The 26,081-nt window shown below is 35.9% G+C and overlaps 1 protein-coding gene across 4 annotated transcripts in view; it reads left to right on the forward strand.

Moving 5' to 3' along the window:
- LOC129746301 (serine proteinase stubble-like) overlaps positions 1–26,081 on the forward strand; it is a 198,660-nt gene that overhangs the window by 133,278 nt on the left and 39,301 nt on the right. The window contains exons 4-7 of one of the 4 annotated variants that reach the window (XM_055739899.1): positions 11,239–11,396; positions 11,458–12,721; positions 12,790–13,626; positions 13,737–14,351. In XM_055739899.1, the coding sequence (XP_055595874.1) occupies positions 11,239–11,396; positions 11,458–12,721; positions 12,790–13,626; positions 13,737–14,351 (2,874 nt within the window). The remainder of the gene's footprint in view (positions 1–11,238; positions 11,397–11,457; positions 12,722–12,789; positions 13,627–13,736; positions 14,352–26,081) is intronic. The other 3 variants (XM_055739900.1, XM_055739901.1, XM_055739902.1) reach the window with 3 other exon arrangements.

Consider the following 26,081-nt stretch of genomic DNA (forward strand, 5'->3'; position numbering starts at 1 on the left):
TCACTCCTTCTTCCACAAACTTTACCGAGAGTACCATGGCTCGTCGTGATAAAGGCATTCTTGATTTCACACCACTGTTCTTCGACTGTTCCGTCTGTCAGCAGCTCCGAGGCTCGGGACTCTAGCTGTTCAACGTATGCCCTTTTCACCTCTGGATTCTCCAACCGGCGGACGTCGTATCGACACCCGACTTTCTCCTCGCGCCCGTTGGACACGCGCAACTCTCAGTCGTATCTCGCCAAGGACGAGGTGATGGTCAGATGCAATGTCTGCGCTTCGTTTGTTGCGAACATCAAAAAGGCTCCTTCTCCATTTTCGGCTGATGCAGATGTGGTCAATTTGATTTTCTGTTCGGCCATCTCGGGATACCCAAGTGACCTTATGTGCTGGTCGATGGGGGAAGAGCGATCCACCGATCACCATGTTGTTGTTGCCACAAAATTCTACAAACAGTTCTCCGTTTTCGCTCATCTGTCCTAGACCATGGCACCCCATGATGCGCTCAAGGTCCTGATTGTCGGAGCCAATCTTTGCGTTGAAGTCACCCAAATGGATTTGAATGTCACCCTTCGGAATTCTCTCAACCACGCTGTTCAGTTGACTGTAAAACTGCTCTTTCTCCTGCAAGTCGGCAACGTCAGTTGGCGCATAACACTGGACCATTGTAAGGTTTCTAACCCGTGTTCTAAATCTGGCTACGATTATTCTTTCGTTTATCGGTTCCCATCTAATGAGGGCCGCGTAGGCCTGCGGGCTTAACAGGAAACCAACTCCTCGTTCCCGAGTAGCATGTTCTCCTCGTATGCCAGAGTAAAGCAGGACTTGCCCGGATTGTGTCTTGTGTTCTCCAGTATAAGGCCAACGGACTTCGCTCAGTCCCAGAATTTCAAGTTTGAGGCGGCTAGCCTCTCTAGCCAGTTGTTCCAGTTTGCCTTGTTGGGCAAGGGTTAAAACGTTCCAAGTTCCAATTCGTGTCCGTGTTTTCATGCTAAAAGTCGTCGTCAAAGTTCCAGGTTGGTCATTTCTTTCGGATTCCGTAACAATTTCTGAATCGGGAGCAGTAGGTTGTTAGCCTAAAGTCCCTATCCCGCGATGGGGCTGCCATCTTGGATTTCATAAATTCAGCCGCTCGCTGCGAGACAGACGCTGTTTGAGCCGCCCCTGACCTGGAGAACAGACGCTCGGTTGTTGGTGCACGCCGCCCCTGACCTGGGGGACAGACGCGTGCGGCCACCTTCTCAGTCTGCATGCGACCAAAGCATCCACCGGGGTTGGGTACCCGATCTCCGCTTAGGTTACTCACATCCCAGCCGGCACCACGGGGAGGTAGAGATAGGAGTTGTGAATAAGAGGTGATATGACCACTATGGGGTCTCGTGTTGCACATTATCCACCGTTTACCAGCCAGTCATGCACCAAGGCGATTTAATAAATTGTTAAATCAAAATGTGCTATGATATTCAGATTTTCATTGACTTGCATTTCCAACAAGTGGCGCACTCTGTTGATAGCACAACCATCAATGCGTCACCTACAGTCTAGAAATGTAAGATCTTTCTAGCTCCGGTCGGTTTTTAAGTTATTCTGAAATCACGTTTCTATTCTGCAGTAAGATCGATGAAGAGAAATTTCGTGTGTCACGTTCCGTGACTAGTTTTTTTTAAAGAAGGTAATCGACAACCTCCTCATATATGAGTTTCCTTCAAATATTAGTATTTCGTTGTTTTTGTTACTTTTCCTTGAGACCGTCATCAAATATTTTATCCATTTTTTTCAAAAATAATGAACTTCCTTAACGTTCGAATGAACTACACGAAGATAAATGTAATACCAGTCAGAGAACCAACAGTTCATAGATCTTTTCACAAGTTTGTGATCAGGTTTTGCAATAGCAAAAGGAAAGAGAAATTAACATTCAAATTATCTTTCTCCAGATCGCGATGGATCATTGCTTGTCTAGCTCCAGATCCAAGATTGTTTCTAATAAAAAAAATAAGCCAGTAACAAAACAGAGGAACACGCTCTATTATGCCCCAGCTAAGCGAATCGCCAATTTGCCATGCAATCCATGAACGTTTCGAGAAAAACTAACGAGTGAGTTCGTAGAAGAAAAATGTCTTTAACAAATGCCATAATATTTCATTATTTAAGTTCCTCTAGCTGCTACAAAAAAATTTTTTTAAAACCTTTTCAAAAACCATTAATTTAGCTGCTCTAAAAGTTTGATTTTTAAAAACTTTCTTCTTCTTTTAATCCCATTCGCCTATGCTATTTTTGCACGACTCGAAACTGCCTTATCAAATAGCTCCTATAAATATTCAGTTACAGAGACTATATGACCAACGTTTCTATTTATTCTGCTTAGAGCTTACAATCGATTATATCACAGAGAACAGACGTACAAGCTAGCCCACGAAACTTGTGTAAAATTTTCAACGATCGATGAACAAATTTTTGTTTTTTGGCTGGGCCACCAGATGTCATCAAATATACCAGAGAGAACTGTCAAAACCAAACTGAGAAAAAAAAACAAAACTTTGGTCAGTTTTGAAGAGGTCGTGTTCACTGTTTGGCATGTTTCGAAAAAAAATTGCTCTTTAAGTTTCGTAATACTTTCGTCAGGTTGCATAATGGGAAAACATCTTAAAATTGATCAACTGCTCCCTTCAAACTAGAAGTGCTAAATTTTGGACAATGGGATGCAAAAGTGATACTTGAAAGCAATCCGCTTTGAGATGTCTAGAATCAGTTCTGATGAGAAAAAGACTGATAATCAATACTATTGATCCTCTGATGATTACCTTCAAGAAGTACAAAAAATGATTGATAAACTGTCAGTAATTTCGCCTGCCTTAGTAGTGCAAAAAAAAGAATTGAATAAAAGTTTATCACCGGTACTTTTCAAACGGTTTTTACTTATTGACCTTTTTTGGTGAGTGAAACAATTTTTTTTATTTTAAAAATTAAGGAACGTTTCGGGCTACTCTGGAGGACATCTGATGATGGGTGAAGAAAAGTGACCAGAAACTTTATGAAAATTTAAACGGGAGGTGCGTTAAACCAAGGGCTTATGTCGTGATAAAACATATGCATAAAAGCAAAATTTAGCTTGTTTGTAACTATTTTGAGGCCTAAATTCATAGTTTAGATTCTCCCCTATCGATGTATCAGAAACTATTGTCTTATTTATTTTTACTTTGACACAATATTGAAAGTGTTTTGAAATTTACTTCGAATCAATCAATCAATCAATGAAACTTGTAATGTCAAATCACGGCATGAAAAACAAATTGGTAATATTTTACAGGCTTGTATCATTTCAGTTTTTAGAAAACACGTGTGGCGCGTATATTAGCTACATGGGGCGTTATATGCACTTTCCCCCCACTAGTCCCAGTACCCAGGCAGGAGAAAAAACAACCTCGTGCACAATTCCCGATCTTTTGCCGCCCCCATACAAAACCAAATAAGAGGTCCATGTGCAGAGATCGTTCGGCGTCGTCAGAAGGAAGTTGAGTCAGGAAAACAACAACAACAAAAACACGAAATTGATCGTGCACCTTGAAGAGAAAGCGAAGGTAAAAGTAAACAACCGAGTGTGCCGAGTTGTGCTTAAGTGGGTCACTTGGAATATACTTTCTTCGTTGTTTTCGTCCGCTTCGATCCGATTGGGGATAGGATTGGGGCTTGTCTGTGGCTGCTTGTTGATGCTCGTTGTTGACCACTCGAGAAGTTAACAGCACACAAACACACGTTGCTGGAGTTGAAGATCTTGTTTTGTTTCAGGGAATTGCTACGATGTTGTTGATGTTGTTGTTTCCGTGGATGTCATCCCACATGGAAACACTCGCAAAGCTCCAGCCAGACTGCGATCTCCCAGTTTGAGGTCATGGTTGGAGGATGGAGTCGGAAATATGCGGACATAAGATTAAGTTGGTAACTACCTACTTGTTCACGAACCTGGTTGAGCTTGCACCAGTGAAAGTGATCACGAATTTATGTGGCAGTAACGAAATACCTAGCTGACATTCTTAGCGATTTATTGCTTTCTTATTATTCACAGGTATCGATTTCAGTGACAATCTGATAACGATTCCTTTCGTTTTTATTTTGCTCCTATTTAAATTTGTTCCTTTCTAAAACAGTGCTTAAAAATGACTTCAAAATAACAATATTTCAAACGTTAATTGCCCTTTCATTGAAAAAAATTAGTATAGCAATGGCTGATGATTGCAAATCAAAGTTAATCTAATAAGAGGTACCTTTGATTATAGAGGTGAAGGATCCAAAACCATTAATTTTGAATTGAGCGAACATGTCAAAACCTAGAGGACTTTGAAAATTTATAACATAAAAGATTTTCTGAATTTCGTACAAAACACTAGGCAATTATTTAACTGAATAAGAATGCTTTATGAACAGTTTTTACCGAGTATTTTATCTCTTCGAAAAAGCTTTGTTTACATTTATAACTAAATTGAAGGATTATTTAATCGATTTATATAGGAGTTTAAAATGTTTAAAAAAACTTATTGTTTCTAAAGACCTTCCAAATGTATTAATTTCTTTTGTTATTTTTAGTTTTTTTTTATTTTTAAAGTGATGCTAGCTTTAAAATAATTTGTTTGCCACGTAGTGGCCGTAGGAGAGGGGTTGGAATGAGGAACCTCCCCCCCCCCCCCAATTGGCATCCAGAAAATGAAATCAACACTCAAAATTTACATTTTTTTAATAAAATTTTGATAAGATATTCAAGAGTGATAATCTTGGCTCAAAGCTTTTGTGAAATCCTTAAAAACATATCCAAAAATTTAACATATTGCAACAGTTTTTCAAAACTTAGTTCGGAATTTTAAACTTCAAATGACATTCTAATCATTCCGAAGGTTCTGTTTCCATAAAACTGTTATAAAAATCGTATTTCTGTTGTAATGTTTGCGATTCTCTATCCAGTTTAGGATCTTTGATTGACAGTTCAAATCATTACTAAAATTTTCAAATGAATAGTCATTTTGAGATACAGTTGGAATTGGATTTTTCATTTCATTCATTATTTGATTAATGATTTCTGAAATTCACACTCATTTTTAATAATTAAATAAAATTTTCCGAACTAAGCAAGAAAATAAGAAACCATTTTGAATTTTGTTCAATTATCATATTCAAAGTGCTTAAACTTCTTTAGACCTACTTTACTGCCCTAGATCGGAAGTATTAAACTTCCTTCAGGAAATTTATTCATAGATCATGCTCTTATCGCCAAGTTTCAATGAAAATTTTCAACATGGGTTGCGTCGTTATTGAAAGATTTGCAAAGATATGGGTGATCTAAATTTCCAACTTTGAACTTTCTGTTCCGATTTTGGTACTCAACTGGAACGTTTCATTGGACCTAGAACTAAAATTCCTATGAAAAGTATGATTTTTCGAAAACAAATAAACAAATTCATAATAAGCGTAATCTTTAATCAAATATAAAAAAATGTATCTCCTCATCACCTCTACTTAAAGTTTGCCTTTAGGCACACAAAAAATGTAAAAAATGTTCAATATTGGTTCTGAATTATGCTCAAATTAAAAAAATCGCACCTTTGATGATTTGTTAGTATTGGAACAAAGTTTTAGTTATTCCAGGTCTAAAAATAAAACATCAAAGTCGAAAGTCTTCTATTTTTTAACCTTTTAGAAATTTTCCGGCTTTTTCATTGATTTTCATTTACTTCAGAAAAAAACAGGGTTCCAAACTTTGACTTGCACAGCATCCCGCGACACCAAAAAAGAGAACATTGAGATCATGTTTTCAAAAAGTACGAAGAAACGTTAATAATAGAACCCCACATTAGTTTTTTGTTATTGTTTGTTTTATTATAGATGCTTGCTGGGTAGATTCGCCTCTGGAAGTTTTTTGTTATCCCGCGTTATCCCGGCCATCATATTGGCACAAAATCCATAAACTATTGAGCTTTGCGCTGGTATGCAAAAGGATGTACATTAAAACTCCGCTTACCGAGGTACTCGGGGTTTTACTGTCCTACATATTTTTTTGCTATCTGAGGTGGCACCGAGATATTTCAATGTAATTAAATACTGTTAATGTCTCGGAGATTTTGTGACTTACTGACCTACATGTCAGTAATAAATTTTCTTTTGAAATATTTTTGTACTATATCTAAATTTTGTACATATTGATAACTGTTTGCATACTTAAAGGCGCTTATCATGCTCACTGTTTGCAACGACTAAAACTACTTGTTTATTGAAACAAAATGTTGGAATTAGTTGTTAGCTGTATTAATTTCGTAGTATTGCATAAGATGTGAAACAACTTCATAAAAGGGAAGAACTACGTTGATTTTTCTGATCAAATGTCTTTCAACAAAAAAAAGAATACATTTGGTAAAATTTCGCAAAAAAATTCGATCGAAAAAGAGTACATGTACTCATAAAAGAGTACGTATGGTAACCCTACTATAGGTTAAAAGCAGGAGCGCACACCCTATTATGCAGAATTCAACCATAATAACGCTTCGAAATGGCTATCCAAAATTGAAAAATTTTAATCAGATTCATCATTCGAAATTCATATTTAAATTCAGATTCGTAAATCTGACTAAAAATGAATTTAAACTCAAAATATCCGAACTTCGAAAAGAGATTCATGATTGAGGGTTCACAAATAAATTTCACTTCTTGGTTCAAATTTTCAATTTTAATGTTAAATATGAATTCAGAAATCGTCATTTATTTGTACATTCAGGAATCATATTGAGAATTGAAAATTTGAACACATGTTCATAATTATGATTCAAATTAATTATTCAAAATTCAGGTTCACCTCTTGGTGAATTTAAAAAATCACAAAAATAGTTGAGAAATGCAAATCGCAAGCGATTGCGACTGGCAATGTTTATTTTTAAATCTATTTCAAAATTTGAAAAATTCATCAATTTCGGTTTGTTTTCACAATTCAGCTGCAAACTGAAAGTTTTTAGAAGAAGAGTTCCTTTTGCAAGTTTTGCTACATGAAAAAAATCTAATTTGAAAAAATTATAAACATAATTTTAATTAAGGATTTTTTTAAATAAAAAAATGGGCTGAAAATGAAATATTTAATTGAAATCCGCATTTCATTTTTGAAAATTTGATCTATTTTTTTCCATTGCGCAATGTATAGATTATTTAATTAACTCAAGAGGCTGATAGATTTTCCTTATTTCATTTGAACATAATATTAGCTTTTATCATAGCAATTTTTAAGTCTTAACAAAAATCAAATTCTAAACAACAATCAAATAAGATAAATTTATTAATTATTTATAAAATTCTAAGATTTCAACCATCGATGATAGTAAGTTCCGATTTTGTTACTGGAGAATGTAGACTTTACAAATGTTGCGAATCATTATTAAGATTTCAAAACGGATTATTTAGATCTTGATTATTCATCTCATCTTTTCCATCGTAAAATTTAATCGATGATGGTTCGTTTTTATCTACTAGGACTGCAGAGATTTGAGCAAATAGTTTCAAAGCTGTACTTACAAGATTTGTTGAAAGAAAAAATCACAAAATTCAGCTTTTTCTCAGCCAGAAACAAGTTCAAATATTCCAAATCCAAATATAAGAGGAGAATGAAGATACTTGATCCTTGGGGTGACTTGATTCCTAAGTAATGCATATCTCGAAACCAGAATGGCTTGCAATGATCAAATCTTGAAAGTTTTTGAAAATTTCATTTTTTTTGAGAAATCAATTTTTGCTTGAAAAATTTCAAATAATGTGACTAGAAGATCTTTTTTTCAATCACTTTAAAATATTTACCTCATGAACAAATTTATAGAAAAATAATTTTTTCGATCTGTTGATCGTTAGAGAATAATATTAACTTCATAATACTATATTTTCAAAGCAATAGATTTTTTTTGTTTGGATTATTGGAGATTTCTTAAATTTATGTTATGGGTTAAATGTATCCCTAGAGAGCAAAACAAATTTTGTTCTGGAAAGATTTTGATCATGACTCAGCACCGAATGAAATAATAAATTTAAATACGATAAGATTATACTGACTTTCTGGTTCTATAATACGTTTTCACCGATTTTTTCATCTGCTCGCGAATCAAAGAAACTAACTCGATAATAACTCCGATAACTCAAATACCCTAAAGCCAACGTCAGAAAGAATACAAAGTTTAAAACATTTTAAAAGTGATTATTTTGACAACTTTCATATATAAGCTATGTGGGTGGATTGTTTCACAGTTATAATAATTAAATATAATTCCATCTAGAAGTCTTTAACTTGGATTTTTTCAATTCAAGAGAACTGTATTAAAACACGATGGACGCAATGGAGTGAAATGACGTCACAAAATAGTGAAACTGTGATATTTAACGAACATCTTTGGACATTTTTTAATGAGAATTATTATGAGCAAATTCTGTTACACTTAATTTGCTAGATATCGAACAATATCCTATGCATCCTATCTTTATGCAGCTGAGAAACAACAGCGTAAATGAGTTAGTTCACGTAACAAATATTTCTTTTTTTTTTATTTCAATAGAGGAATTTCTTTGAAAGGTGTTATGACTATGACTGTCCATAAGAGTGCCCCAAATGACCCGATATTTGAAAAAGTTATGCGCTGTAGGCTTAAATTGATCTAAGGACTAGTAAGAGGTCTCATGCCAAATTTGGGCCAGATCGGATCAAGGGAAGGGGTCGCTCAACGAGCCTAAAGTTTGTATGGGATTTTGGGACATTTTGTTCGGGAGGAACACGAAAATTCAGTTTTTCATGAATAACTTTGCTCCCCTTCGGCCGATTTCTTTTAAAAACGGTTTTTCTTTAAGCCTAAACTATGAAATATATTTCATCCAAAGACTGCATTTCGAAATTTAAGCGCATAAAAATTCACTAGCTTGAAATTTCTCATACAAATTTGCCATATTTTGGAACCCATTTTTCAGTGTGTTCCTAGTTATGAACATTGTCAAAGTGTTTAGAACTATAACGAAGTTGTAGCATGCTTCTGACAGGAAACTGATTGACTTAAAAATGTTAAAACAAACTTTATTTTAAGTTTATTTTCAAAGAGTTGTAAAATAAATGGTTTTAAGTTAAAACACGATAATTTTTTTTACTTTGGTGTACTTTTGATTTAAAAATATCGCAAACATATTTTTGCCAGTATTTATAAGATGTGATACTACAAAATATGTGGGAAAGTACATTTATTTTCTATCGGGGATCAAACAAGATTTTCTTGCCCAATCCAGTGTATTGAGTTTGCAATAAAAAAAAACATTTTTGTTGTTGCCAATGAAGACTTTTGAAGAAACACTCAGTAAAAAAATTAAAAAAGGAAATTATCAAGTTAAATTCGTTATGAACTTACTTGTAAATATTACTAGAAATTTTTACTTTTTTGAAATATAATAAATGTAAAATAAAAAAAAATATAGAAAAAGAAAAAATCAAACAAGCTTCAACAGTATCCATTAGAAAGACAAAGTTTGATTTTAAAAACGCACAGATACTTCTTTCTTTAAAACAATGATTTTGATTGGACTGTTTTTTCTTTTCATATTCCAAAAAAGTTATAAATGTCATAATGAAACGGTGAGTTTTAAGATTCATCTCATAAAAATAATAAGAAACATAAACATGTGCTAAATAAGAAACAAAAAGTTATTGGGTTATTGAGTTATTGGGTACGTTGATAAATTTTGTCCATAATTTTGGCCACATATGGTAAAAATAAGGAACAATTGGTGCCAAATTGGGTTCATGAACACTTTTTAAAAAAATCCATTCCAAATTTTACCAATGCCTTAAAAAATTAACTTTGCCAATATAAAACCCAAGACCCATAATCTAAATAGGTACTTTAACCTACAAACTAGACTGATTCTTGTGGCAAAAGTTTGAAATTATTGAAAAAGGTTGATAACTATCGATGAAAATTCGTAAGCAAGCCTGCAGGACATTCGTCAAATCTTGTAGAAATTCAGATGATAATCATTTTGTGTCAAAATATGTCATTTCTTTGCCAATAATTTTGCTACTGTCAACAGTTTACGAAACAGAAGTTCAAATTGATTAATTTCGCCAATTAGATTATAAGGATTCCTTTCGCAGCGTTTCCTTATTGGAATTGTTTGGTTTCATAGATTTTTTGTCGATTTTCAATTTAACAATTAGTTTTCGATGGAGAAAATATTTTTTATCATATTCAATGTATTAACCAGTTTTAAGAAAAAAAAAAATGTTGCCATACATCAATGAAGAACTATCACTTTCTTTGTTCAATCAGATAAATTTTTCCAATTAAGATCGGATAAATTTTTAGTAATTAAGCTTTTCTTTTGGTTTCGTGAATTCTCGGGAATTTCAAGCGTTTCCCGGGATTCAGGAGTACTCGTTATTTTTTTTTATTCCTAGGAATTCCCGGTCGAGAAATATAGCTGAAATTTGGCAAATCTAACCTAATAAGGTGCTTTTAGACAAAATCGCCATATTCTTCCAAATACTGATTTGAATAAGTATTTTTCTTAGATTGTGCATTTATCCTGCTTCGCTCCGGTTTCTTTCGTGACAAAGTATTTTAATGGACCTCTAAAATCCAAAAAGTTCAGAGGAATACTAAAAAATAAACTTATAAAAGTGAATTGTGTCAATTACATTTTATTGAAGATTTGTTTAAAAAAACAACCAATTTTGAAAATGTGTTTTTCAAAATTTCAAAGAAGGTATTATTTGTTTGATAAATACCCTAAAGTTGTATTGTTGGCTCTCTTTTCACTACTTAAATAAAAAATGTAGAAATATTGTGACAAAACCATTTTTTGAAAAAAAAAATCAAACAAAAAACAAGCTTGACTTGAAATAGTCTTTATTAGAAATAGCTTGAAAAGTGAAAAACTACCAGATGTTTTACTTAATAAAAGAAATTAATGATTTTTTGTTTAAACTTCTCTCAACATTGATATCATCGAAAAGTTTTGTTGATTATTTTAAATATTAAAGGTGTAAAAATTTTCAGTTTTATTTCTTGTTTTTCCAGTTATAATAAAGTTTATATTAAAAATCGAGTGTTTCATACTTTAATCCATAATAAAATGAGATCAGCAGTATTTAATTTAACATGTGAAAGCTGCATTTTTTTTCTCTTTAAATCATCAAGAGAATAATGAGGATTTGAATAATAAAATAGATTTTTTTTTTCATTCCAGTATCACTTGGCCGAAATCTGCGGCATCTGCCATGTGTGGTGCGAAGTTCCGGGCAGGAGGGCGTTTGTATGTTTGCCATCGACTGTTTCAAAGCCAACGGCACCCATCTGGGGGTGTGTATAGACAAGATATTCTTCGGCTCCTGCTGCCAAGTCAATGTAAGTGTTTTCGAACGTATGTTTTTATGGAATTTGATCAAGCAAATTTTCTCTTCTTAAGGATGACAACCTACTGTTCAACCACGAGATTACTGATAATAGTATAGACCATAACCATCACAGTAACTTTCCTGTGATTGACACTAACAAAAAGCCAGTTATTACTGAGACTCGTTTTCCAACGACAGCTGCACCAAAGAACGATACAAAGTATGAACTTGTGAGTACTTCATCAACGACAACGCACCGAACGACTTCAAAAATAAATCGAAGAAACTCGACAACTTCAGCTGTCCCTTTCCGGGATGATGTGCCTTCAACGACTGAGTATCAGGAGTTTTCCACATTTCAATTCATTCAAAGTAGTAAAGGTCCCTCGCGAACTACTACTAAGCCAAATGAAAAATCTACTACGAGAAAACCGCCACAAAGAAACACGACTAAACCAATCAAGACTAGAAGACCAACACCTTCCCGGACTAATACAAAACGTCCAACCACTACTCAGACTGTATTGCTAGATACTAAGCAAAATTCAACTGCCTTGCCGTCGGTAAATCAGCGACCGGTAACAAGCACGGATGCATCTTCGACTGGAATTTCTCGAAGACCTACGACAACTGCTGCCACTACGATTAGAAGTACAACTGTAAATTCGAGACGCCCAACAACCACTGCTCCGTCATCAACGACGGCACATGTAGAAGAGACTACTTTTCCTCCTCGAACACGACGTCCAACAACTGCTCATCCTACGACTGCCGGTGTAGTTCCATTGACGAGACCAACTAACCGACGAAGGCCGACACTGGCAACTTCTACAGCTGCTCCCGTTACGGAAAATGATACAACTAGAGCACCCAGACCACGACCTCGACCTACCTCACAAATAGTTACAACTCCTGCAACGTCGCTTGAGCACTTGCTGGATGATCTAGTATCGACGACTTTGAAAAGTTCATCAGCTAAAGTCGATGTAACGTATCCAATTACTACAGTAAAAGTAACGGAGGCAACAACGCCGACAACTACGCCCAAACCTGCATCTAGAAAACCTACTAAAACGACAAGTACGACTCTTTCGACAACCCCAACGACTACACCTACCACAACTAGTACGACTACTGAGCAGACGACCACTTCTACTGCCGGTTCTCCAAAAACAACCGCACCTGGACGAATAACACCTCCAGCTGACATCGATTACCAGCCGGAAACTTCCCAGACCGAGAACATTGTTGACGAAACCACCACCGGATCTGGTTTAGTTACCTGGTCCAGTATTAGCGTTGACAGTTCCAGCGATAAGACCGTATCGGAGCAAGGTAAGATAGTTAAGTTTTCTTAGTGCATGTTTGCTCATTTGCATCATTTGTTGATTGACCATCAACAGCGTCTAACCCCATTCGCCCATTAGCATCGGCAGGTCCCACTACGTCAAACAGTTGGATCCTGATTCATACACTAACCCCGGAAGAAGTGCTTAACTCCGGTGTCGCCGTCAATCAGTCCACTAACCATCAACCACAACAACCCTCATCGGCTTCCCTGGTAGATACAGTGCAACCGGATCTTACTGAGGACATTTTCATCCCATCGATCGAGTCGCTCCTTCCGGAGGCTGCTTACATTTACACCATCCATGACGATTCTAACAACCATACTCAAACCGGGGGTCAACTTGACCTAACATCTCATTCTCAAATAACTTCATCGCCATCCACAGAGGGTACGTTGAGCTCAATACCTTCCACAGCCGAAGTAGTGCATGTTTCGGGTACTAGCAGCAGTACAGTTCCTAGCACGACAGCTTCCACCACAACCACCACCTCTACTAGTACTAGTCCAGCAACTTCACCAACCACAACAACCACAACAACAACCGTTAGCACCAGCTCTGTTGATGAGCTGTTGATTAGCTCAAGCAGTCAGACAGCGACCGCAACAGAAAGCATTCCAACCTCAGAGCCTTCAACGACTACGACCACGCAGACGACACCAACCACGACGACAACGACGACTGAATCAGTCTCAACCACAAAACACACGACCGCTACTCACGCTACTAGCTCTAGCACAGTCGCTACTTCCTCATCTAGCAGCAGTAGTAGTAGTAGTAGTAGCAGCAGCACGATCACTGACTCTACCACCGAAAAATTGTTGTTCACTAGTTCTAGTTTCCCGTCCCTCGAAAGCACGATGCCAACCACCGAACAGGAAATCCCGCCGGGTAATTCGTTTGCATGTGTTGTTCGCTTAGCTAATCTTCGTTCTGTCTCGTTTCCTCAATTCTGACCAACCAATTCGGCTTTTCTAACTCTTCGTTTTCCTTTTTAACAGCAACATCAACGGTAGCACCGGAGATCTTGATCGAAATCTCTGGCCCAACTACCGAAAAAGACACGGCACCCGTTCGACCGGATTCAACGGAACCGGTCACAATTGAACCGGTTACCGAGGTAACCACCCTGGAAGGAGAAGAAGAAGAGGAAGAAGAGGGTTCCGAAGAAGGCAGTGGAGAAAGTGAAGAAGAATCTGGGGAAGAGGAAGAAGAGGTTTCCAGCTCAGAAACCCTGGATACTACTTCCGAAACCATCGTTGCAGCAACGTTGGAATCCGACAAACTAGTCAATACAACCGTAGCTCCTGAACTAGCCTCCTCAACCATCAACACCACAACCGTTGTTGAAGAAAGTACCACCGTTGGAACTTCGACGACGCTCAATATCACAAGTTCGCTGCAATCGATTGCGTCGATGTTTAACATTACGACGTCCAGCCCTGGAGCTCCAGTGAGGTTCCCTGAAGATAACAAGACGGCGGGGTCTACGGTTGGATACGGTAATGTTACCACCGTGAGGCCGACGTTGCTCGTCAATGGTACTGAGGGATCTGCGACGACGCTGTTGCCCGATAGTACGATGCCATCGCTAGAAGAAATCGATTATCGAGCTGGTAAGTACAAAATTAATGTTTTTTTCTCATATATCCTGTAATGTGGATTTTGGTTCTATTTACTAAATCCTGGTTCCGATTTTTTTTTCATTTGAGTCTTCTTATAAGCGTTAGATTTTATATTTGACAAATAAGTATCTTTTTATAGAAATGTCTTTCCTTATACTGTTTCTTCCCCTAAACGTGAGCTTATTTTCAATATCATGACCTTAAGAAGATTGATAAATTCACCTGAACATGACTTCAACCTCTAATATTTTGTTGATAAGTGGGTTATATTCGTTAAGTGATTTTATTCGAAATGAGGATTTTTTGTATTCTAAAAACTGTTTTCAGCATGTTTTTAAATGATAACAAAGAAGTCTCGAAAAGCACAGAAGACAGGTTGGTACTGAGAAAATTCCACAATTTGAAATAAACATTTTTTCATTGCCTTTAAGATGCTTGAGTTTAGAGAAACCATCTCTTCTGCGGAGTTTATCGGCTTCATGAATCACAACAATAAAACATATGTTTCTTAGAATCCATTGTGGTTCTTTGTTTTCTAAATTTTGCATTAAAAGTTTCTGTTTATGACAAATATTACTTTCCTTAAAGAAAATATTTGGCTTGTTACATTGAAAAATAAGTTTAATTTGAATTTCACAAATTATTGCAATAATGGAAATATCCGTAGTATATAGGTTTAATATAAATATTCTCTAATAACCAACCATGGAATTTGTGTAAAAAATGTATGTGAAAGATGTTTTCTTTCTTAATTTGATAGAATTTTAGATTATTATTGATTTAAGTGCTAAATGATAATAAAAATATCACTACTATTAGAAATTTAAATTCCGATTTGTGATAAGCAAAGAACAAACATGCCAAATTAAGATGTTAATTTCAAAGCCCTTATCAATTGTAAGCAATTGTAATTTTCCTTCGCCGATATTCATCTCCAGATTATGATATCGCTTAACGGCTGGTACATATATCAAACATGCTCTATAAACACGGTTATTTTGCTTGTTAGATATTGTCTCCAGAGAACAGCTTTTCGACCGAAAAAAAATTCACGATTTTTGCGTGAAGATTGAATTGTTAAATGTGTTTGATTTTTGAATATTGATTCAACGTAAACAAATTTGTTATACCTTTTCAAATAACTGCAGTGAAATAAAAAATAAATAAATTCTTTCATACAGTCACCTTAGCCTTCGTCAGAGTTGTTCTTTGTTATTTGTTAAGCAATTTTTCATTTCCATTTTTTTCAATAAACATAAAAAGTTGTAGTATTGTATTTTAAACAATGGTTTTTTTTGCTGCGTTGATGTATTGTCATAAAAAAAACTTTTGTTTTTTACACACAATTCAAAATAATCCCAAGTAACAATTTGACTTCTGTAAGAACGAATCAGAGAGATATGAAACTCCGTTTTCAATTAACATCAAGTTAAAGCCCATCTTCAGGAGTATTTCCAGACATGAATAAAGATAATTTGCTTATATTACCACAAGGATGTATGAAAGCTTTACCAAGAACTCATCAAAGATAACCAATTCTCTTAAAGGAAAAATATCTTGATTTAATAAATTCTTTTAAAATGCGATTTAAATTTTATTCATCATATTTTTTATTGTGATGTAGAATTTTTCGTGCTAAGCTAAGGTGCTCTATCAAATTTCTCAAGAAATATAAAAGTTCATTCGATTTTTCGATTAATAAACACTAGCTGACCCGGTGTGCTTTTCTACCCCCCATAGAAAAATCAAGTTCGTTTAAATGATATTAATTAAAATAAACTTATTTTGAGTAAAATTTCTACTTTATTCAAAAGCGAACTTTTTGTTATGATATCTTAGCATCTAGATTGTCTTGAGTCTCAACGGCTTTAAGGTGAAAGGAGCCACCCTTTAGAAATTAAAAAATGAGGGATATTCAATACAATAAATGAACCTTTTTGAAACAGGAGGATTATTCAGATACAGGAAAATTTTAATAAAATAAAAAATTGTGCCAGACTTTATGAATACACTAAGACATTGATTTCATTGATAATATGAATATGTTACATTTATTGAATATGAATAAAATGGGAAGCGTCAATTATCGCGTATTATCTAATTTTTGTATGAATTTAATAAATCATCTCACTGTGTCAAAGCGCTTACGTTTATAAATTTTAACACAAATCCTTCGAGGATTATTCAAAGTTTGTCGTTTTTTTTTTGTTAATTTTTTATTGGAGCCCCCTCTTTTTCAGATTGAAGGGGAGGGATTTGAAAGTGTTATAGAAACCATTCCCGGTCTTTAAAACGGCTTCACACCAAATTTTACATCGATCGGTTCAATAGTTTCCAAAAATTGTTAGAATTGTGTCAAATTTTTGATAATTTGGTTTTAGTAAATGGCTAATCTCATGACATCAAAAATTTAATAATGTGCCAAATTTGGTCAAAACCGTTTGGAAATTTATCGAATTTGGATATATTTTATAATGAACATGTAAGAAACCACCCCCCCCCCCCCTCCCCCCCCTTACCTTAAAAAATATTTATTATTTCCATTACTGGTCTTAATACATCAAAACCTACTCACCACCATACTGAGTCAAAATTATGTCAAAATACGTTTGTGTGGGAAATTTGATGAAAATTATTAATAAATTGTATTAATTGTGACATATTTTATGAAAATTTTGTACAGAAGCCCCCCTCCCATAAACCGGATGAGCTTGTTACTATAACAGAAACCATCTCCAGCCCCAAAAACCCTCAGATGCCAATTTTGACGATGATCAGTTCAGTAGTTTCCAAATCTATTGGGGACAGACAGACAGACAAACATTCATTTTTATATATATAGATAGATACAGTACCGTTCATAATTGTATAGAAATCGGAAGCAAGCGCACTATCACTTCGACTTTGAACTTCCATAACTTTTTGCTCTGATGATATTTTTTGATCAAATTTTTTGCGTTAGATAGATCAATTATCACACTAATATAACACAAAATTTGGGCTTTCTGGAGTTTGTGTGGCCTGAGAAACAGTAATTATACAAAAATAGGACTTTTTGGACTTTTCTCATTCAAACTGCAATATCTCTGAAACTACGCTACATTTTTTATTGAAATTTTGCACAGAGATTGTTGAAATATGAAGCTAGCATGTCTGAAGTTTACGAAAAGTTCTATTGATGAGATCAAAAGTTACGTGAGATTCAATATTTCAGGCATGGTTCTATAAATGCGATTTCTATAGAATTTTGGACGAATGTTTCCATAGGAAAATCATATTCTCTGTATAACAACCAGTAAATCTATTTCAACCAAAAAATCACAACCATATCGCAAGATTCTGATTTCCAAACAAAAATGGATCATTTATTCCATTTTTTCTTTTCTTCATTGCCTTTGCCAGACATTTTTTGTCTGATTGGTGGAGGAAACGATATTGTTTTCATGAATCGTCCAAAATTCTATAGAAATCGCATTTCTAGGTTCATGCTTGAAATATTGCACCTCGCGTAACTTTTGATCTCATCGATAGAACTTTTCGAAAACTTCAGACATGCTAGCTTCATATTTCAACAATCACTGTGCAAAATTTCAATAAAAAATGTAGCGTAGTTTCAGAGATATTGCAGTTTGAATGAGAAAAGTCCAAAAAGTCCGATTTTCGTAGAATTACTGTTTCTCAGGCCACACAAACTCTAGAAAGTTCAAATTTTGTGATAAAATAGTGTGATAGTTGATCTATCTAACACAAAAAATTTGATCAAAAAATATCATCAGAGTAAAAAGTTATGGAAGCTCAAAGTCGAAGTGACAGTGCGCTTGCTTTCAATTTCTATACAATTATGAACGGTACTGTATATGTAAAACACTTCTTATTTTGACGTATTTATGTTTAAAAACAAGATAATGTAATACGCTTCATGATACATTTTCCAATAGAACTCTCAAAGATGTCCACAAAATGTCCTGTTAAACTTAAACCTGTGGTGTTTTTTTTGCGTTTCCCTGACCTTAAATGTAAACGTATTTTGATGATATTAGATTCATCATAAAGGTTCTTGTTTTTTCATAATTCAAAATTAAGAAGACATGTAGTCGGTTCCGAATGGAAAAAAGTCCCGAAAATAGTTTAATTTTTAAACTATTCAAATTTTCTCACATCTTTGCTGCATTCAAATTTTTCTTCAGTCTTAGAAATTTTTCAGAACAAATCTATCCGACTATCCGATGAAAGTTTTGATTGGATTTTCCTGTAGAAACAAATCTCACTTTAATAAAATGAATTCCAATTTTGGAATTGCTTTGCTGTTTCTCATTTCTCAATAAATAGATTTTTTAACTGAAATTTTTGTTTATTCTGTTAATTTTATAATCATTTTCATAGAACATAGGATAACGGACCTATTTTGGATCGTTTTAGTAAATAGCTATGCTTTTTTTTTTAAATCAAAAAGTATATGTTACATGTTTACTGCTCCATCCATTCTTTACGAAGAAGAAGACTGTTTTCTTCAAAGCAATGACCGTTTGTTGCGATCCATAAGGATTAAGCCTAATTCCTCGTTTATTCGATAGTTAATCTGGTCGGTATTTTGGACCACCATATTTCTACTTTGGACCAGCCTCAGAAACTTTTTTAGACCACCCTTAAACTAAATAGGGTATTTTTTTAGAATTTCACTACAAATTTGACAGCAACTGGTTCATGCGTATAATCCAGTTAACCAAGTTTTGTTCACGTTAAATCTTTCGTTAACCGTTTTTCAACTATTCTTCAGCCTGTTTCCACTCGTATTTGTTTAGTTTTTAGTACTTCAGACAACAATCTGTTATTTGTTTGTACAAGTACAACTATTCTGCAGAAGGAGGAAAAATCCCGGAAAAAGGTAAACAACAAGATAAAAAGAAGGTACCTCCCAACTGAAAACTCCATCGTATATAATTTTTTTTTTCAAATGTTTTGAAAATTTGAAATCACATTCCAATTTCGACGAAAATGTTGTGCAGTGTCAGATATTGGCCAATTTTCTGTGGCCAGGCTTGATTTTATTAAAAATTACATTACTACAGGGGAACTACATTTTCATTAATTTTTCGGTAGTTTTCAAACATTTCAACTATTTTTTCCATTAATTTTGAAAATAAAGATTTACGCATAGGTATAATTTTCTAAGATTTTATAAAAATTGTTCCACAAAAAACTGAGTTATTTTAACTAATACAGAAGATACAGACTGATAACTCGTACTTCAAGTACTGTTCGGGTCACACCAATGGATAGCTTTATAAAAGCTTAATATAAGCATTAACAGGAAGTGTTAGTGCTACAGTCTTTTATTTATTTTATTACTTGGTCTTTGAATGAGGAACTACCATACAGACAAATTTCTTAAAATCTAGGTTATTCTACTTATGTCTAGTTTAAATTTACGTTTACACACATTAAAATCAAACAGATGGTACACTACATGGAAACGTTCATAGCATTTGTCGATTGGGTGGTTTCGACCATACGCAGTACGGTGGTAAGGTATCCAGAGAAACTGGCGTTGTCGGGGCGTCCTCGTGAATACGTATAAATTGACACGCTGGAGTATGTAAGAGCAGTCCACACGATGAGTCAGGGTATCAAAAATAAAAGTTTGCTGAAGTTCGGTACGACGTTTTTCAAGCGTGGCCAGATTTACAAGGGCGCATCTTTGTTCGTAAGACGGAAGACGAAGCGGTTCAGTCCAGGGAAGGCGCCGTAGAGCATACCTTATAAAACTACGTTGAACACGTTCAAGGCGGTAACTCTCTGTGCTCTGAAAAGGAGCCCATATCTGTGCAGCGTATTCCATAATGCTTCGTACTGATGAGCAGTAAACAGCTTTCAAAGTATAGATGTTGTCAAAATCCTCGGTATTTCGACGCAGAAATGCTAATGCAGAAAACCCTTTTGCGGAAGTAATTGCAATATGTTCAGCAAATGTGAGGCTGTTATCAATCTTCACTCCGAGATCTAAAATGGACTTCATGTTTTCAAGATAACTTTCAGATAGGCGGTAGTCAAAATTGACGATATTTCGTGAGCGAGTAAAATTTACTACCTTGCATTTTTTTGCATTAGCCTGCATCCCGTTCAAGCGGCACCAGCTTTCAAGCCTAGCAATATTAGCTTGCAGTGCCATACAATCTATATTACTATGAATCCTCATAAAAAGCTTCAAATCGTCAGCATACAGGAGCTTATCGGAGTGGAGTTTTTCACATAGATCATTTACAAATGTAATGAAAAGTAGCGGTCCGAGATGGTTTCCTTGGGGTACTCCTGACGGGGTTTCGAATATACTAGATCGTGATCCATTAATTTTCGTGAAAGCGCAGCGATTAGTGAGATACGACTTGATCCACTCGAGTGACCAAGTTGGAAAACCAAGTCGTTCCAACTTTCTGATAAGTAAATCGTGCGGGACTCGATCGAAAAATTTTGTAAAATCGATATAAATCGAGTCCACTTGACAACCTATTTCCAGGCTATTACTGATTGAGCTTACGTAGCACATTAAGTTGCTAACAGTCGAGCTCTTCTTCACAAAGCCATGCTGTGATTCGGATATGAACGGTTTAACGGCGGCGTACAGTCTTTCTTGCATCAAAGCTTCGTATACTTTGGAAATAGAATTCAGAATTGAGATGGGACGGTAATTTTCGACTTTGTGCGCATTTCCCGATTTGTATATTGGAGAAATAGCAGCGATTTTCCACGTGCTAGGGAACGATCGTTCATTAAGTGACCGATTTAGAACACTGCAAATCGGAGCAGCTAGGGATGCAGCACAATATTTTAAAATCGATGGCGGTATGCAGTCAGGACCTGAACCTTTAGTTGGATCAACAGCGAACAACTTTTCGTAAACATCTTGTTCAGAGAAGCACGGTAAGAGCAAATTAATGTCATAGGAAGGCAAAGAGTCTAGGTAGCTGTTGTCTTGGCATACATCAGCAGAGCAATACACACTTCGGAAAAAGTCTGCAAACATATTAGCCGACACCATTAAAGTTCACATCTGCAGGGATGGTGGCGTTACGTTTCTTGTTGTTGAAAAGCTTCTAAAATGATGAGGGATCATTTTTGAGGTTTTGCTGGAGACGCAAGATGTGTTGGCGGTAAAGCATGTTGTTCAGATTTTTTAATTCACGTTCCAGGAGTCTAAGGTGACATCTACAATTTTCAGAACGATACCGATTGAAAAGTTTTCGGGCCTTTCGTAGCTGATTACGTAATCTTCAAAGGTCGGCATTCCACCAGGCATGCTTCGTTGATTTGATTCTCTGCTGGCGCTTCAGGGGTGCATTTTGTTTGAAAATAGAGTAAATTTTAAAATATAAAAATTCAACGGCGGACTCCCCATTGCTTGCTTCTTCCAGAAATTCCCAGTTTGTTGAGTCGAGCGCAGCCGCAACTAGATCGAAGTTACACCTCTTGAAATCAAAATCAAGTTCTCCGGTAGGCTCTTCTAAGGGGTTCTCTGTTCTTGATCAATTTCGAAGCATAAGATAAGCGGTTTATGATGACGATCTACATGAATTATTGGAACGGGTGATTCGAAAATTGACACGTTGGCGGGATCGGTTACAAACGCAAGGTCTCAAAAACGCTGATTGTTGTTCGTTATGCTGCAGATCTGGTATAAACCAGCGGAAAATAGTGTTTCAGTTAATAGTATTTCAGCTTCAGATGAAGCGTTCGTTGGCATACTATTAAGATCTTGATCGTAGGTCCATTGTAGATGAGGAAGATTATAACTCCCGACAACGATTACTGAGTCAAGCGCGGTGGTCATTTTCCCTATTTGTTAAACAGCGGCAGAATGGGATTCGTAGTTACGGAGGCAGCTGTTTGGCCGAAGATAGATACAGCACAGATAGAGCGAGCTCGTGCCAATCTTTACTTTTACTTTTACTTGTTCCAGATGTTCACAGTTTTGCAGGGCGACGGGAATTGCATTCAGCTCTTTTTTCACAGCGATCAAAACGCCTCCTCCTCGTTGAGCATTGCTCGTCTCAGAGTTGCGGTCACAACGATAGATATTATAGTTCGATGATAGCTCACTGTCTTGAATCTTGTGATTTAGCCAAGTTTCGGTGATCAAAATGCAGTCATGATCACTGGCCGAAAGCGCGTTGTGGAAAGCAGCAGTCTTTGTTCGCATACCACCCGCCTTTTGGTAGTATAAAGAGATATTCCGGCGGAGAAGTTGAGTCGGCGAAAGAGTCAAGGAGATCTGACTATTAGAATCGGGCATCGAACATTGAAGAAGGTCTGAGTTTACCACGGCAATGGTTGATTCCGATAAGGTTTCATTATTAGTTGTTAAACTTGAACGGGAATCACGTACGGTGTTATGGGGTTGACGGTCATTGCTGGAGTTTCGGGTTTCGGTTCCCACGAAAACCCCGGCCTGTTATTGCGTTCGGTGGTAAATTCACGAAAACGAATTCCAACCGGCCATGTTTCCGTGGAAAGAGCTTTGATTTTTAAATGCAATGGCGCTTCTACCTTGTAGGACACGAAAGTTAGTGAGTCGAGGTTCCTTCCCTTGGGAACAAGTTTTGTAACATTAGTTACACTTGCGTCAAGATGTGAACGTATCATTTCGATGACCCGTTCTTCTGGTACCTTAGGCCCTATTCCTGATAAATACAACGTGAGTGTCGAGGCGTTTCGCGAGTCAGGCTGGCGTGCAGAGATATCGGCGTCTGCTGAATTCGTACCTACTGCACACAAACGAGGTGTAGAGCGTCGGTTGGGAGTATCAGCACGAAAGCCTTCGGTTCTTCGGCGATTAATACTAATAGTAGCAAAGATCAGTCGATTATCGAAGCGACCAGTGACTGAAGTTGCGAGATTTTTCAGAGGATTGGTTCTAATCTCCGCTCTAATTTCTTGAAGAATCATATCACGGATTTCGTTCTTTAAAGCCAACTTGAGCGAATCAATAACGTCTTCGTTGGAATTCTTCACAGAAATCATCGCATTGGAGAAACGGGCATTAGAAAGCAATTTTTTACAGCCAGTACACATCCACACACAGTGTGAATTGTTTTTAAACAAAGTTAGGAGCTCTTGTGTTAGGTCGGAGCAACGCATGCACACTTGACTCGAGCAAAATCCTTGACACTGCCAAAAGTCTCCTTCGAATTCATTAGCACATGTTTCACAGACATACATCGTGCTTAAAAGTTAAGCCTGAGTCGAATTGTCGAATCACCCCTCGCAAGAAGATTAATTTTTTTTTGTTTCGATTACAGTCGTTTTACCATTTTTATGGCATTCGCGACTTTATCAACGTTGCAGTTGGCGGATCGTTATTGAAAAAACTATCCGGTACAACTGCGTTCGATGTTTACTCTTGGGCTCGAACTCGCGGACATCGGCTCAGGAGACAACAGACTTGCCAACTGAGCTATATCACAAGCCCTGCAAGAAGATTAAATGAAAATAACGAGCTACACTGTGACGTGAGTGGATCAATGCTAAATGCTTGTTAATTTTATATAGTAGCTCTATATGTGCATATCGTGCTATCATTAATGCTAATTTTTTTTAATTGCATTAGTAATGCTTGTATAAAACTTAAAAGCATGCTGAATGTTGATATAATGCTAACTTGCATTAGAAATGTTGATTTAATGCTGATTAAGGAATATGGCTGAATGCTTATGGTTACTTGAGTAGTCTATTCATATCGTCGTACCATTTCTTATAACGTTCATAAGCATTAAACAGGAATTTTTTAAAGCTTTTACATATTTGTAGTTGTTGAATTCATGACAGCTATACATAATACCTTTTTAAAGTTGACTGAAATAATAGCACGTCCTCCTGAAATGCGCCTGATTCGGCGAAACTGTAAAGAATCAAAACTTTATTTTTAATTTTTCTATCACCTATCAGCCTATTGAATTGGAATGTTAGAAATGATTTCCAATCAAAACGAATGAGCTTTGACTAAATTTTTTCAAATTTTTTGTAATTAACTTGATTTATGAGTGAAATATTTGAAAATAGTTGCAAGGTGATCCAAAATATGCATCCAGTCCAAAATAAGTCTGTTACCCTACTTGGTCTCTCAAAAATCTTCGTTCTACAAAATATTGAAAAGAAGCATAAGATGATTTGAATGAGCATTTTGATCTAACGTCTACTCCTTTAGGGTCAAGTGGGGTAGTCATGAACAAAAGTAATCAGTTTTTTAAAACTAACAGCTCAAACAAGTATTTCCTCGATGTTGAAATTTTTGAAAGTTACCGAAAAAAATAGACGGGTTCTCTTCTTCATTTCAGGATTTTTTTGTATTTTTGAGTTGTTGCTTGTATAGGTCTAAAATGACTGGTTGTAATTACTCCTCTTGTCTATGGGGTATAACGGTTTCCTGTTCAGTCCACGTTAGTTTTGATTATTGAAGGTGTTTTATCTATAGTTATACCAGAATTATGAATGAATCAATGTAGTACTACCATTTTTTTCACAGAAACATATGTTGAAATTCCAAGGTCTCTGACATTCGGCTAAGAGCAGTGGTTTTAGAATTTTTTTCACACACCGCCTTGGTCCCCTTTTTATCACAATTTTTTAGAGCTCACGGCCCACTAGGATTTTTTTCGAACAATTTTGTATAGAAATACAACAAATATTGGTAGTTCTGGGCTAATTCACTTTTTTGGGCTTTACTCTCCGTTGGACCTTTTTCCGCATGGCTATCGTCCGAAGGACTTTCAACCGAAAAATGATTTGAATTTATGTTTTGAGGAAAATTCTTCTGACAACACAGCAAACATTAAATTGCATTGAAATGATAGCTGAAATCGTTAACAATGTTCATCCAAATCTCAATTCCTACAAAATATGTAAACGATAAAAAAATGGTTACTTGAAGTCGATATAAATTTGATATGATAAAAAGTCCGCCATGTTTGCAAATTTTTTCCCCCGCACGGGGTTCAAGTAAAAAAAATAATCTTGCTCTTCTCTCTACGATACGCAGTATGGAAAAACTGTCCAATGAGAGATACAGCAACAATAATCGCTAGCAACGGTTTGTGTGCATTGAGAGTAAAACCTAAGATCTCTTGCATACTTTCAGGATGTACGAATAAGGTGTTGAATATCGTCCAATTTGTATAATTCCAATCGCTTTTGCCAGAAGTTAAAATATGTATGTATATAGCCTCCAATTAAGTAGATAAATGCTGTTTTTTCGAGTTTTATGCGATGATTTCATGATTTATATAAAATTTATTACAAATTTGGTTACGAAAAAAATGTTTGCTGGGAAGGATCGGAAATTCAAACCATATTTATATAATTTGCTTATTGAACCGCAAAACATATTGAACAACCTTGTATATACCGAAAAAGAATTCAATACCCACTCTTCTTCATCTCGATCATATTTCCACCTGACTGATTTATTGTTTGTCAAGTGGATGACGCAACGAAGAGAAATGCTCACCTAGAGGCATACAGAACATAATACACGTGCCGCTGCATTGATGGAGTGCACCATTCAAGAATTTTTTCAAGACAATCCCAACTAGCCTACGGTCAATGATCTCCCTTTGCTATGAGGCTTACGGGATTTCTTTGTTGAGCTGCAGTTATGATGCCCTTTTTTGCCTTAGGATACCACAATTAGGGGTGATATCTCGGCAGACGTCGTCGGAACGTCAGCGGCGG

This window comes from Uranotaenia lowii, chromosome 2 (assembly GCF_029784155.1).
Source record: "Uranotaenia lowii strain MFRU-FL chromosome 2, ASM2978415v1, whole genome shotgun sequence".
In the NCBI taxonomy this organism is placed as follows: Eukaryota; Metazoa; Arthropoda; class Insecta; order Diptera; family Culicidae; genus Uranotaenia; species Uranotaenia lowii.